Source organism: Populus nigra, chromosome 16 (assembly GCF_951802175.1).
Source record: "Populus nigra chromosome 16, ddPopNigr1.1, whole genome shotgun sequence".
In the NCBI taxonomy this organism is placed as follows: domain Eukaryota; kingdom Viridiplantae; phylum Streptophyta; class Magnoliopsida; order Malpighiales; family Salicaceae; genus Populus; species Populus nigra.
Window position 1 is genome coordinate 4688820 of NC_084867.1, and position 12376 is coordinate 4701195.

Sequence of the window (12376 nt, forward strand, 5' to 3'; positions counted from 1 at the left end):
TTTTTTTGGTTTGGCTTGGTTTTGGCTCGATTTTTTCAGTTTGGCTCGATTTAGCTCGGGTTTTTTTCCGGTTTGGGTTCGGTTCGGTTTTTTCGGTTTTAGATTTATAAAACCAAAACTGTACCGAATCGGTCAGTTTTTTCAAAATTTTAATCGGTTTAATTGGTTTTTTCGGTTATTTTTTTCCGATTTTCTCGGTTTTTGTGCTCACCTCTAGTTTCTTATGATTCCACGACTCATAAGAGGTGAGTTTTGTACCTATTCTAAATACAACACAATTTAAAATATGGACAGTTGTGTTGATAACTTTCCCCCGTAAGTGCATTACAACTTTTTTACCATTTAGTATTGTTCGAACCATTTTTTGTACAACTTTATTCTTCCTCTCAACTACACCATTTTATTGAAGAGTAATTGGAGAAGAAAATTCTTGATGTATATCCTATTATTCATTATAAAAAGATGAAAAAAAATAGTATTTTCAAATTCTTTCCCATGATCACTATATATTTTAGAGATAGAAAAATCTTTTTATGTTTGCAATCTTCTGAACAATTTCCTTACAAAATCAAAAGATTCAGATTTATCTCTTAACAGTATAACCCAAATATATCTTGAATAATCATTTATGATGATCATGATATACTTCTTTCCACCAATACTATCGGTTTAAGTTGGACCCATTAGATCCATGTGCAATAATTCAAGTGGTCTTGATGTCAAAATGTCAGTTATCTTTTTATGTTGAGCTTTAGTTTGTTTTTCTTTTTGACATGCTCCACGTACCATTGTCTTGATTGTTTGCATATTTAGTGGTCCTTGTACAACTTTTTTTTTAGAAAATTTTGACAAATCTCTAAAATTGACATACCCAAGGTGTTAATGCCAAAGATCAATATCATCCAATGTTGCCTTGTGACATCCTAAGGTAGTAAAGGTAGAAATTCCATAAGAATTGTTGGAAATTATGGTACCTTTCATGATCCATTTACCAACACAATTGTAGATGTTTCATTCATCCTTAACACATTATAATTCTCATTATAAAATTAGCTTATATACTTAGTAGATTAGCTTTAAGGTCATTCACAAACAAACATTATAAAACATAAGTAAACCAGGAATTTCAATATTTTCTTTACCTTCAATGGTAACTATGCTTCTATCTTCAAAGATCACTTAAACTTTCAAATTGACTTTTATTTCCTAATATATTTATAGAACAACTATTATCTAAATACCAAAAATTATTATTTATAGTTTTTAGTATAATATTTTTTATTTATAGTTTTTAGTATAATATTTTTCATTTTTGTTCTGTTAAAACTTTCCATCTCATTACATTTATCAGAACCTATTAACTTATTAATTTTCTTTCTATAATTTTGTACTTTAAATTTTGAATTTTATCTGTGAAATAATTTCTTTTTACATGGTCTTCAATTCCACAATGCTGAGGTAGTAATAAATTTACCATTTAACTTCCCTTTTTGAACGATGTTTGGTTTTTTTTTTCTGGCATGTCTTCATCCATGACAAAGATAATCCGGAGGAAGACACAAAAGTATTGTTGATGGAGTTTCCAAGTGTACTTGAACAACACGTAATCTTACAACCATGACACGTCATGCGCTAAAGCGTTTCTACGTGGACGAAACATCACCTTGTCATCCTTTTCCTTCGTTCTATATCATATGAGCAAGAAGAAGAAGAAAATGGAGGAGGCGGTGGTCAGTCAATCCGTAAGAAATTAAGAAGTGAGAGAGGAAAAAAAAAAGGAATGTCAAAATTACTACTACTACTCCACTCTTCTCCTCCTCTTCCTCCTCCTCCTTTTCACTTCACTACAGCTCCAATCCTCCACCACCGTGCCGGTGCCACCACACTCCTCCGCGCTTCAATTCTCTCCAAAAAACCTCCTAATCTCTCCTCCTCTCTCGCTCTCTTCCGAAAAGCCACTCTATCCTCCTCTTTCCTATCCCCTTCCTCTTCATTTCGCTGCAGAACCTTCTCTGTCCGCGCTTTTGATTCTGATGATTCCAAAACCGAACAAGAAGAAGAGAAGAAGGAATCTTTTCATGTTAAGAAAAGCGATGAGGATTATCCAAGTGGAGAGTTTGATTTCCAGGAAATTGGAGCTTGGAATCGTTTTCTTGTTAAGCTTAAAATGCTTATTGCTTTCCCTTGGGAACGCGTTCGCAAAGGAAGCGTTTTGACAATGAAATTACGGGGCCAGGTATTAATTTAGTTTACTATAAGCGACGAGGAATGCTTATTGCTTTCTTATGTTTGTTGGTTGTGGTTACAGATATCTGATCAGCTAAAGAGCCGTTTCTCTTCAGGATTGTCATTGCCTCAAATTTGTGAGAATTTTATAAAAGCAGCTTATGATCCTCGGATTTCGGGTATTTATCTTCATATAGATGGGTTGAATTGTGGGTGGGCTAAAGTTGAGGAAATCCGAAGACACGTTTTCAATTTCAAGAAATCAGGTCATTTCATTTCTCGACTGCTTCCTAAATCCCTTTGAAATATACATTCCAATTAACACACCCCTTTTGTTATATTTGTAGGGAAATTCGTTGTTGCCTACCTCCCTGCTTGTAGGGAGAAAGAGTATTATCTTGCCTCTGCCTGTGACGACCTTTATCTCCCACCCACTGCTTATTTTTCTTTTTATGGTTTCACTGTTCAAGCAGCTTTTCTTGCAGGTTTGTGAACTTAATTTCTCTATACCAATTTACTTTGTTGTGAAATTGGAAATAAATAAATAAATTAACAAAAAATTATTAAATAATACACTTTTGCATAGTAGAGTTCTTCCATATTGTGCTTCCACTTTCAATGGCAATGAACAAGAACAACACTGTGAATGATGGTAAGTGGGGGCACATTAGCTTAGAAAAGGAATTGAGAGGGACTGGGTGAAAATGTCAAAAGTAAAGGGACCAACAATGTCATTAACCCTGTGATAATTATATGTAGAGAAGTACTTTTAAATTTTTTGCCATTATGTGAAATTTTTTTTGCCATTTATACAATCAATGTCTTTGGTTCTAAATTTATACTCTTCTTTTGCAGGTGTTTTTGAGAAGGTAGGAATTCAACCAGATGTACAACGGATTGGTAAATATAAAAGTGCCGGGGATCAACTTACTCGAAAAAGTATGTCTAAAGAAAATTGTGAGATGCTGACTGCAATTCTTGATAACATCTATGGGAATTGGCTCGATAAAGTTTCTTCGACAAAAGGTTTTTTTTTTTTTTGTTTAATCTTCGGGTTAGACTTGTTGTATTAATTCAAATATACAGTACTAAGCCTTGGTTCCAATCTTTGGGCTCAATTTTATGGTTCTAACTATAAATTTATGGGCTTCTGCAAACTTTGTGTCAGGAAAGAAAATAGAAGACATGAAGAACTTCATTAATGAAGGTGTCTATAAGGTAGAAAGGCTGAAAGAAGAGGGCTTGATAACAAACATGCACTATGATGACGAGGTATAGACTTCATCCTTTTTTGCTGTTTTCTCAAATTTGGGACAAGTACATTCAAAAGAATCGGTTCCTGCTAAATCTTTGCATCACTGCAAATTCATATATACTTGGTAGGGTGATACAGCCCTTTTCTTCTGGGAGGCTCAGTGATTCTCTCTTTTCGTCCATAATAGTATTAAAGTTCGTTTGTGATCGCCAAAGGAAAAGGAGCGTGTTCTTGTTACATTTGACCCCTCTCGGGAAAGAAATTTGCTCAAACACACAACCGGCATGCAAGTCATTTAAGAGCATACTTATTATCTCTGTGTTGGCCTGCTCAGGACTCAGTCTCCCTATTTCTGGATGCTCTTTGGTGCTACACTTCGGGGTAGTCTTGCCTACAATTGAAAAAACAAAGAACTCCAGTCCAAAATTCTTAATAAATGTTCATTAATTCCTGTTTCTATGAATGACACCAGAGGTTGCTCCTTGAAATATGTTTACCATACACAACTTCTAAGTAAACAAAAATGAAGGGCATCTAAGGCATTCTAAATTTCTTACTAAACTTATTTAGTGAGAAAAATGTTGCAGGGTGGGTATATTTATGTGATGGAATTTTGATGCTGTCTTGGTAATACACGAATCATGCACAGGATTTTGATGCTGTCTTAGTAATACACGAATCATGCATAGGATTTTGATGCTGTCTTAGTAATACACGAATCATGCATAGGATTTTGATGCTGTCTTAGTAATACACGAATCATGCACAGGTTATCTCAATGTTGAAAGAGAAAGTTGGAGTGCAAAAGGATAAAGTTCTTCCTATGGTTGATTACAGGTAATCAACTTCTTATCGACAACTTTAGTACCGCAAAACATGCATCTTCTGGATTACATTGTCTTCCTTTTTTTCTTTCTATGAAATTCTATCAACTAGACAATCCTCTTATCCCAATCACAGTTTATATGATTTTAACATCAAATTATTGGTCCAACTTTGGGTTGGTTTGAGTCATGTTAGCTCAGCTTTTACAAAAATTTTTTTGTTCATTTTACATTCAGGGGAAAAAGCCTTACTCTATTGTCCGGCTGATATAGATCCTTACATTTCAAGGAAACTCTTATCAAAACATTTTGTTGCATAAGCTTGAACAGTTCACAAGATTTATGCATATAAAAGTTGAGGAACTACATGTTCTGTAGTGCCATTTATACCATGCAAATATTCTTTTGAGATGCAGTTTATAGTCATATAAATGTTTGCATTTTCTCGGTGAAATATTTCAGGTGTATGCACTCTTCTACATTGGAAACTTCTCTTTCAGGATTGTTAGATACCTGTTGTTACTTGCAGTTCCCATTTCAGAAATCTCTTAGCATGTGCACGTTGTAGCTCTGCTGTTTCTCTTCAGTAGTACTACCATGTTCTTTTCTTCTTAAAGTGATCTTTCACGTGGCTTCCTATCAATCCTACTGATGTCAACTCTTGCAAGTTGAAAGTACCTGCCAAACTCATATAAGAGCTCCCATTTCCTTTGTAACTGCAGCAAATACTCGCGGGTTAGGAACTGGACTCTTGGTTTAACAGGAGGCAAAGACCTAATAGCCATTATCAGAGCCTCTGGGAGCATCAGTCGTGTGAAGAGTCCATTAAGCTTATCTGGTTCTGGTATCATCGGGGAACAGCTCATTGAGAAGATTCGTCAGGCAAGAGGTATACCTAACCCAACAAGCCCATAATCCAATACATAATTCATTTTTCTTTTTTTCTTGTCAATGTGCATTCCAGGGTGTTGTAACCTTCATATTTCAAAATAATAAAAATATAAATAAATTTATGCTATATAGCTGGACCATATTCTTTAACACAGCAGCTATTCTCTTCTTTCCTCCTGTGGGCAATTCTCAGAATTAGCCACGATGTTCTCATTTTTCATGGTATCTTGGATATTTTTGGAGACATTTGCATCAACTTCCCATCCTTTCCTTGATTAAGACATAATGTGATGAAATGATGTTAGATCTGCATGTTTTGCATCAGCATTACAGGGGCTGAACTGTTCTATGTTTATACTCTCCGTGGAAAACCATCATGTTTGCAGTTAGCATGTTTAGGTATGCAGGAAGAATCACAAACAGTGAAGCTACAAGACCAGTTAGTTGTGTCTACTAAGGATTTGCTAATAAACCAATATTTCCTTGTAATTATTCACAAAAGTTTCAGTACAAATAAAAATAAAAGAAGAAAAGAAGATAACATACTGTACTGTTAGTTTGCCTGATTAGTTATCAGCATTTTGGATTTTCAATTGTACAAAATTTTCTGTACAGTGACTGCTGTTTTTCTCTCTTCCTTTTTGATGTTTTTTTTTTTTTTTTTTTCAATTCCTAGAGTCGAAAAAATATAAAGCTGCTATCATCCGAATTGACAGCCCTGGAGGTGATGCCCTCGCATCTGATTTGTAAGTTTTGCTATTTTATACGTACAATATGTGCTAAGCTGATATGTATCACCTTCAGCGGGAGGAAAGTTGTTATAAAGTTCCACATAAGCTTTCTCAGTGATATGATAAAAAATGTTTCTGGTGCAAGTATGATTAATTTTCTTTTGGTTATATTCTAAGCATTAGATGCATGTACAAATCCTTGTAGACTGTTTTGGTATCTCTTCTTTTGATCGAAGAAGAAATTTTATGAAGAAAGAGATGGGGAACAATACGGAAACTCCATACTAGTATGATTCTCAAATACAATATCTTCAGGTGTCATGTAAAGATCTCCTCTGCAAACTTTAGTAACAGACATCTTAAAGAATCCTCACAAATCCCTCTGCCAAAGGAGCTGAGTGGATTTTTATTTTAAAGATTTTGGTAGTTCCCTCCATCCAAAATCACTAGATCATGACATGCATAGCAAAGCATTAGGCTTTTCTGTCTCTCTCCCTCCCAGTATCCAAGAAAACCACTGGGCCATAACACATTCTAAAACAATATCTAAAGAATTTCTGTGCTGTTGGAGTTATCAAGTTTTATGTGCAATTAACTGGACAATCCCTGTTTGACGGGCATATCTTGGCACACTGTTTATGCATGACAATTCCCTTTTCATTTATATCGAAAACATATATCTTAAAATTTATTATGTTTTTGATATGTATCCAGGAATATACAAGAAGTATCAGATATGGCTAGAAGGCCCAAAAAACTTATTTAAAAAATTTGGAATAATGAGAAATAGAATATGTCATGGCTCAATAAGTAGGCATCCACAGAAATGTTTCCTTCATAGGCGCAACGTTGTGATAGACGTTCCAATGCATGTAATTCCGAGGGTAGAAGGGAATTGAGCATGTGAATGTATTAGTGATTCCATAGCTACCATACTTTTTTCTTACGCATCTCTCCATTCCTGTGCAAAATACCCCCTAAAAGGCCTCTAAACATAAGGTCTTTTCATCACATTCATGCATCTATTTCACCAGTACAGGCTACCAATCTGTATTTCCCAAAATACCTCCTACAGCATGTCTTCAAACCAGGTCAAGGAGTTGTTGAGATGCTTATGTTGCAGGTTGGGTGAAGGGCTTTTGTTTAGATGCTAATCTTGTGGGAAGGAACTTACAACGTTTCATGATGTCAGCGTACGAAGTCATGCTAACAGGGGATTCTTTATTTCTTTTCCCTTGGAAGTGCTCCTTTTGTCCCTTCAGGAAAACATTAATGACAGAATGAGTCTTACACTCGCATCCCTTCAGTCAACAGTAAAGACTAGTACAAGTGAACAAAGACAAGGAACATATATGTTTAGTTTATCTGCTGTGTATTGGAATATAGCTGAATAAGCATAAGAGGGACGCTCCAGATGCCCAATGTGGCAACTAAGCATGGTTTTAGCACAATCAGAAATTCTTAAATGCATTTCTATCAGCTTGTGTGGTATTGGATTGCCATGTGTCATTGTTGGCAGAGCGGAGAAATTTTCCTGTAGACTATTTGAGGCGAATCTTTTGTTGTTAGGCATGTCAAGATACAGGGCAACTTGTTTATTTTAGCCAATATGAATCATCTGTGGATAGATATTATGGATGTAATAGTTTGTCATGTCCTTTCGTTGTGTCAGGATAGAAGGAAAAAAAATTTGAAAACCAACAATGAAAACTTCTTAATTTGATGTTCTTTGTGTACAGAATGTGGAGGGAAATCAGACTTCTGGCTGAATCAAAACCTGTGATTGCATCAATGTCTGATGTAGCAGCAAGTGGAGGATACTATATGGCAATGGCCGCAGATACCATTGTTGCAGAAAATTTGACCTTAACTGGGTCAATTGGAGTTGTTACAGGTCAATTGGAGCTCTCTCTCTCTCTCTCTCTCTCTCTCTCTCTCATATATATATATATATATATATATAGAAGCTATCCTTGCAAAATGATGAGGTTGGTTTGAATCACACATTCCTTTATACATTCTTTTGGGTTTCATTCGTATCTTTACTAATGTCTTATGCATTGTGTTAAAGTAAAAAAAAATATATATATCTAAGCTGGTTGGGTCAATTTAACTTCAGCATTGAGATTGGGCATTCTTTTGGATCTTTCTGTTGGTCTTAGTTCATTGAAATTGTTGCTTGCAGGGAAGTTTAGTCTTGGTAAACTGTATGAGAAAATTGGCTTCAACAAGGAGATCATATCAAGGGGTAAATATGCTGAGCTCCTTGCAGCAGATCAGCGACCTTTAAGGTGAGAGCTTGTGTCCTTGTCATAACGATTGTGGTATGAGTCCTTTAAAAACACAATTGGATGTCTCTGAAACTTGGTTAAGACTAGATCTGAGATAACAGGCGTTGTTTAAACAGCTGTTTTCAACCTTATGCCTTGCTGGCATATGATACCTCAAAGGCTTCTTTTTTCCGGAGAAGCTCACAGAATTGTGTCTCCACTACCTGCTGGCTTGTCATTTCATTTTGTGGTATTTGAAGAAAACTTAACTATTGTTGGTTTCTACAGGCCAGATGAAGCAGAACTTTTTGCCAAGTCTGCTCAGAATGCTTATGAGCAATTTCGAGATAAGGCAGCATTTTCAAGATCAATGCCAGTATGTTTGATTTTAATGTTTGGTTTAGATGAAATATAGTTCCTAGAAAAAAAAGATACAAAGAAGAATGCCTAATTAAAAGGAATGACAAATGTGCTGCCAGGTGGATAAGATGGAAGAGGTTGCACAAGGCAGAGTCTGGACAGGTCAAGATGCAGCTTCGCGAGGTTTAGTGGATGCAATTGGTGGGTTTTCTCGTGCTGTTGCTATAGCAAAACAGAAGGCCAATATACCCCAGGACAGACAGGTTAGTCTGAATTTTTTACTTTTGTTGTTAGGATGGATCCCTGTGTTGGTTAGCACATATTGAAAGAGAACTAACTAGCTTCAAATTGATTACCACAAGATCTCAATGAGATTCTCCATGATGTCAAAAACTTTTGCCTGTCAGCCTAGTGTCATGAATTTTAGGCCACCGACACAGGGCTTAATACAAATGAGGTCTACTTGACAGCCCTATCTCAGAAAATACTTTACATACAATCAGTAGAGTACAGCATAATGCAATACTCGTCTCTCAAATGGATTCTTAAACAGCAAGCAATTGAGTATTAGGACATATTATCAAGGCTAGTCATGAAAATGTCTTTGGTAAAGGTCTAGGAGGTCTTGTTAACTAGAAGAAATGTGCAACTAGCAGTTGTTTTACTTTTTGTTCGGTTATTTTATTGTAAGAAATTAGATCATATGTGACTAATAGATACTGGGCATGTTTTGGTATCTTAAGTAAGATCCAACCTGACTCTATAGCTTGCGTTGTGTAGGTAATGCTGGTTGAACTATCAAGACCATCTCCTACGCTACCAGAGATCCTAAGTGGCATAGGAAGTTCGGTGGTTGGTGCAGAAAGAACCTTAAAAGAATTGCTACAAGACTTGGCATTTTCCAAAGGAGTTCAAGCCCGGATGGATGGTATTCTATTCCAGGGACTGGAGGAGGCTTCTTATGACAATCCCATCTTAACTTTGATAAAAGATTACCTTGGTTCTCTCTGACCCTACATCTCTACCTTCATCTTGATTCCCCCCCACTCCCTGAATTTACCTTACAGTTGATCATTACCATGTTTCTATAAATGGTCTGGTGATTGAAGGATAGCTGGTCCTTTTATAAAATATTGGTTTACAGATTCTTGTAAAATTGGGATCATCCAACTCGTCTCTGTTTTGGTGGTTTGGATCAGCAGATGTCTTGAGAGAAACAAATGATTTCCAAAGATACAAGAGGCCTATCTCGGTAGGATTAGCAGTGAAGAGGTCCGCTGTATCTTTTGCTTTTTCTCCCCAGGGTCAAATGTAAAGAACTTATTTACATGTTCAGGTTATAGAAGAATCAAAGATCAGAGCTTCCAACACATCACGTGTTATTATTTCCACAGGGATCAACATTTATTATTCCCTTGCTTTCATGGTGCTAGTTATGCAGAACCATGGCATGTGTTGTTTATATATACATTTTAAATTTTGAAAGTGAACAATGACAAATCATAACTTGGACCCGTTAGACTTTTAAAATACAATTTGATATCTAAATCTTATGACTCTGTAATTAGGTCCCTAAATCTTGTTATTATTATTATTATTATTGAAATCTTGATATATTTACTTAAGTCTTAAAATGTGGAAGATATTACTTGTTGCGCTAATCAATCTTAAAGCTATTCATACTGTTGAAACCTAATTTTAACCCATTGGTTTTTAATTTAATTTTTACAGGGTTTAAAATGTAAAATTAAAAGATCAGATATTTATTTCGATGAAAAGTGTGATTTGTGAACTTGCATGAAAATTAAGGACTATAATGTGCTTTTGTCATTCTATTTTTATCTTCAAGATAATTTCTATCTTCAAGATAATGATAGTTATCTGCTTTCAAATTTGATTTTTAATCAAATTCAAACTTCAAAGAAGAGAATGAGTTTGATTGAAACTTGGTTTCTCACACGCGAAGGGACTCTTGCACTATAAATACAGATCTTAATGTATACAAAAGAAGGGGAGAGAAACCCTAAAAGAAGAGACCTCAAGAGGAGGCTATTACCAGAAACCCTAAAAGAGAGAAACATAAAAAATGAAGGGGGCGACGAACCCTATACTAGCCGCCACCCCCCCCTCCAAACCACTTTTTTTAAGCCCATTCTCCCTCGACTTTGCCTCTAGCAGCCGCACGCCTAGATAAGTTTCCTTCCTTCCTTGCTAAAATAATTAACTGGTTACTGTTGCATACATACGTGAACCATTCACGCATGGCTAGGCTAGATCCATCCCTAAAAAGAAAAAAAGAGTGGGCCAAGTTTGGGCTTTAGGCCTAGCTAACTCAAATTGTGTTTGCTAAGGGTGTGCTTGGCAAAACACACCTTTATGCCTTGACCATAATTTTTATGTCCATTCTAATTTGATTTTGACCAAACGAACTCCTTTTCCATAACAGAAAATTCCAAAAATATTTAGAGCCTTCGTTAATTTATTTGTGGGCCCCTCGCACTTTGTTTTATTTTTTTCTTTGTGTTTGTATTTTTTGTAGATGTGCTTAATCTGTGGACTATTACTGTTAAATGCAAATATGTCGTGCAATGTTTTTTTTTATTTCCATCTAAAAAAGGTAAATAATAATAAAGGATAAACAAGAAAAAAATAACATAGAAAATTTCTTCTTCAAATTCATTTTTTGTGAAAATATTCACTGACGCTAGAGTCAAGAGTATCGTATTTTTTGAATTTGTGCGATATTTACCAACGCTAGAGTTGGAAATATTTGTAGGAATTGTTCACTGACGCCAGAGTTAGGAACATAAAAGGAAGAACAAAAAAGGGGGAAAAGGAGAACAAATTCTTAGCAATTTTAGACAAAACCAGCAATATAACCTGCCTTAAGTAGGACGCTTAAGGGGTGATAACATCTTTCTTTTTGCGTAACCAGTCTTGTACCATAGAATCTATGTTGACCAGTTAGGGTTTCTAGTGACCATAATACTAGGTGGCGATTCCTTGAACAAAATCTTTTCCCCTAAAAGAACAAGATGTCAGATACTGTTATTTTTCAATCGAGATATTTTTTAATTGGTCGCTGCGATGTCCGGGTGTGACAGAATGATGACTCCACTGGGGAACTGAGGACTAAGCTTTGTTATTTGCCTTTTTTATTACTAAACTATATTTTTCGTACTGTTTTTTTTCTCCTTGTTGTGGCTATATTGAGTTTATCAAGTTTTATTTATTTATTTTTGCTCTTTTTATTGTTTTAGCATGTATTGTTTTTCATGTTTTTCATGCATATATATTGGATATGGATCTAAAGTTTTCACGCATCACTTATCTCATTTTTAAAATACGTGTGGTATCAACTTTAAGATAAGTGGAGGAGTAACGACACCCCAATGGTTTTAGCCTGGGTAAGGCTCGCGAAACTATCCAACTCTCGCATGATTATTTGCTCGACAATGGTCGATATGCCGAACTGATATTACTCAGGGTCTCTATCTTCACACTACTTGTAAACCTCATATCAACCTTTCGAGGATGATCACTGAGCATGCGAAAGACCTTTGAGACTAGATAACAAAATTACCCTGGTGCATTTAAATGACTAGAACCTATCATTTAGGTTGATCCCTGTGTAATTTTACTGAGATAAGCTTAAAAGTGTAAGCATTCTTCTTAAAGGGCTTTTGGGTGACATAAAGGCATTAGATGCATAATAAAAGGCACCGAAAATATGGCTAAAAGCTCAGATGATAAAAGGCTAAATAGATCTCCTATCGGCATTGCAATGAATATCGGTTCGGATCTAACCACACATCCAAA

General features: G+C 35.6%; 1 protein-coding gene across 2 annotated transcripts; it reads left to right on the forward strand.

Annotated features, from left to right (window-relative positions):
• The first annotated feature begins 1674 nt into the window (after positions 1-1674).
• On the forward strand, positions 1675-9927 carry LOC133675979 (serine protease SPPA, chloroplastic). Of its 2 annotated transcripts, XM_062097559.1 has the most exons (13): positions 1679-2236; positions 2309-2492; positions 2574-2711; positions 3082-3252; positions 3395-3498; positions 4251-4318; positions 5028-5194; positions 5873-5942; positions 7667-7821; positions 8113-8218; positions 8486-8573; positions 8677-8820; positions 9338-9927. In XM_062097559.1, the coding sequence occupies exons 1-13, from the start codon at positions 1781-1783 to the stop codon at positions 9566-9568; spliced, it is 2082 nt and encodes a 693-aa protein (XP_061953543.1). In that variant the 5' UTR covers positions 1679-1780; the 3' UTR covers positions 9569-9927. The 2 variants fall into 2 exon arrangements, with proteins under 2 accessions (XP_061953544.1, XP_061953543.1); XM_062097560.1 differs by lacking the exon at positions 9338-9927 and having other exon boundaries at positions 1675-2236; positions 8656-8796.
• Positions 9928-12376: the final 2449 nt, after the last annotated feature.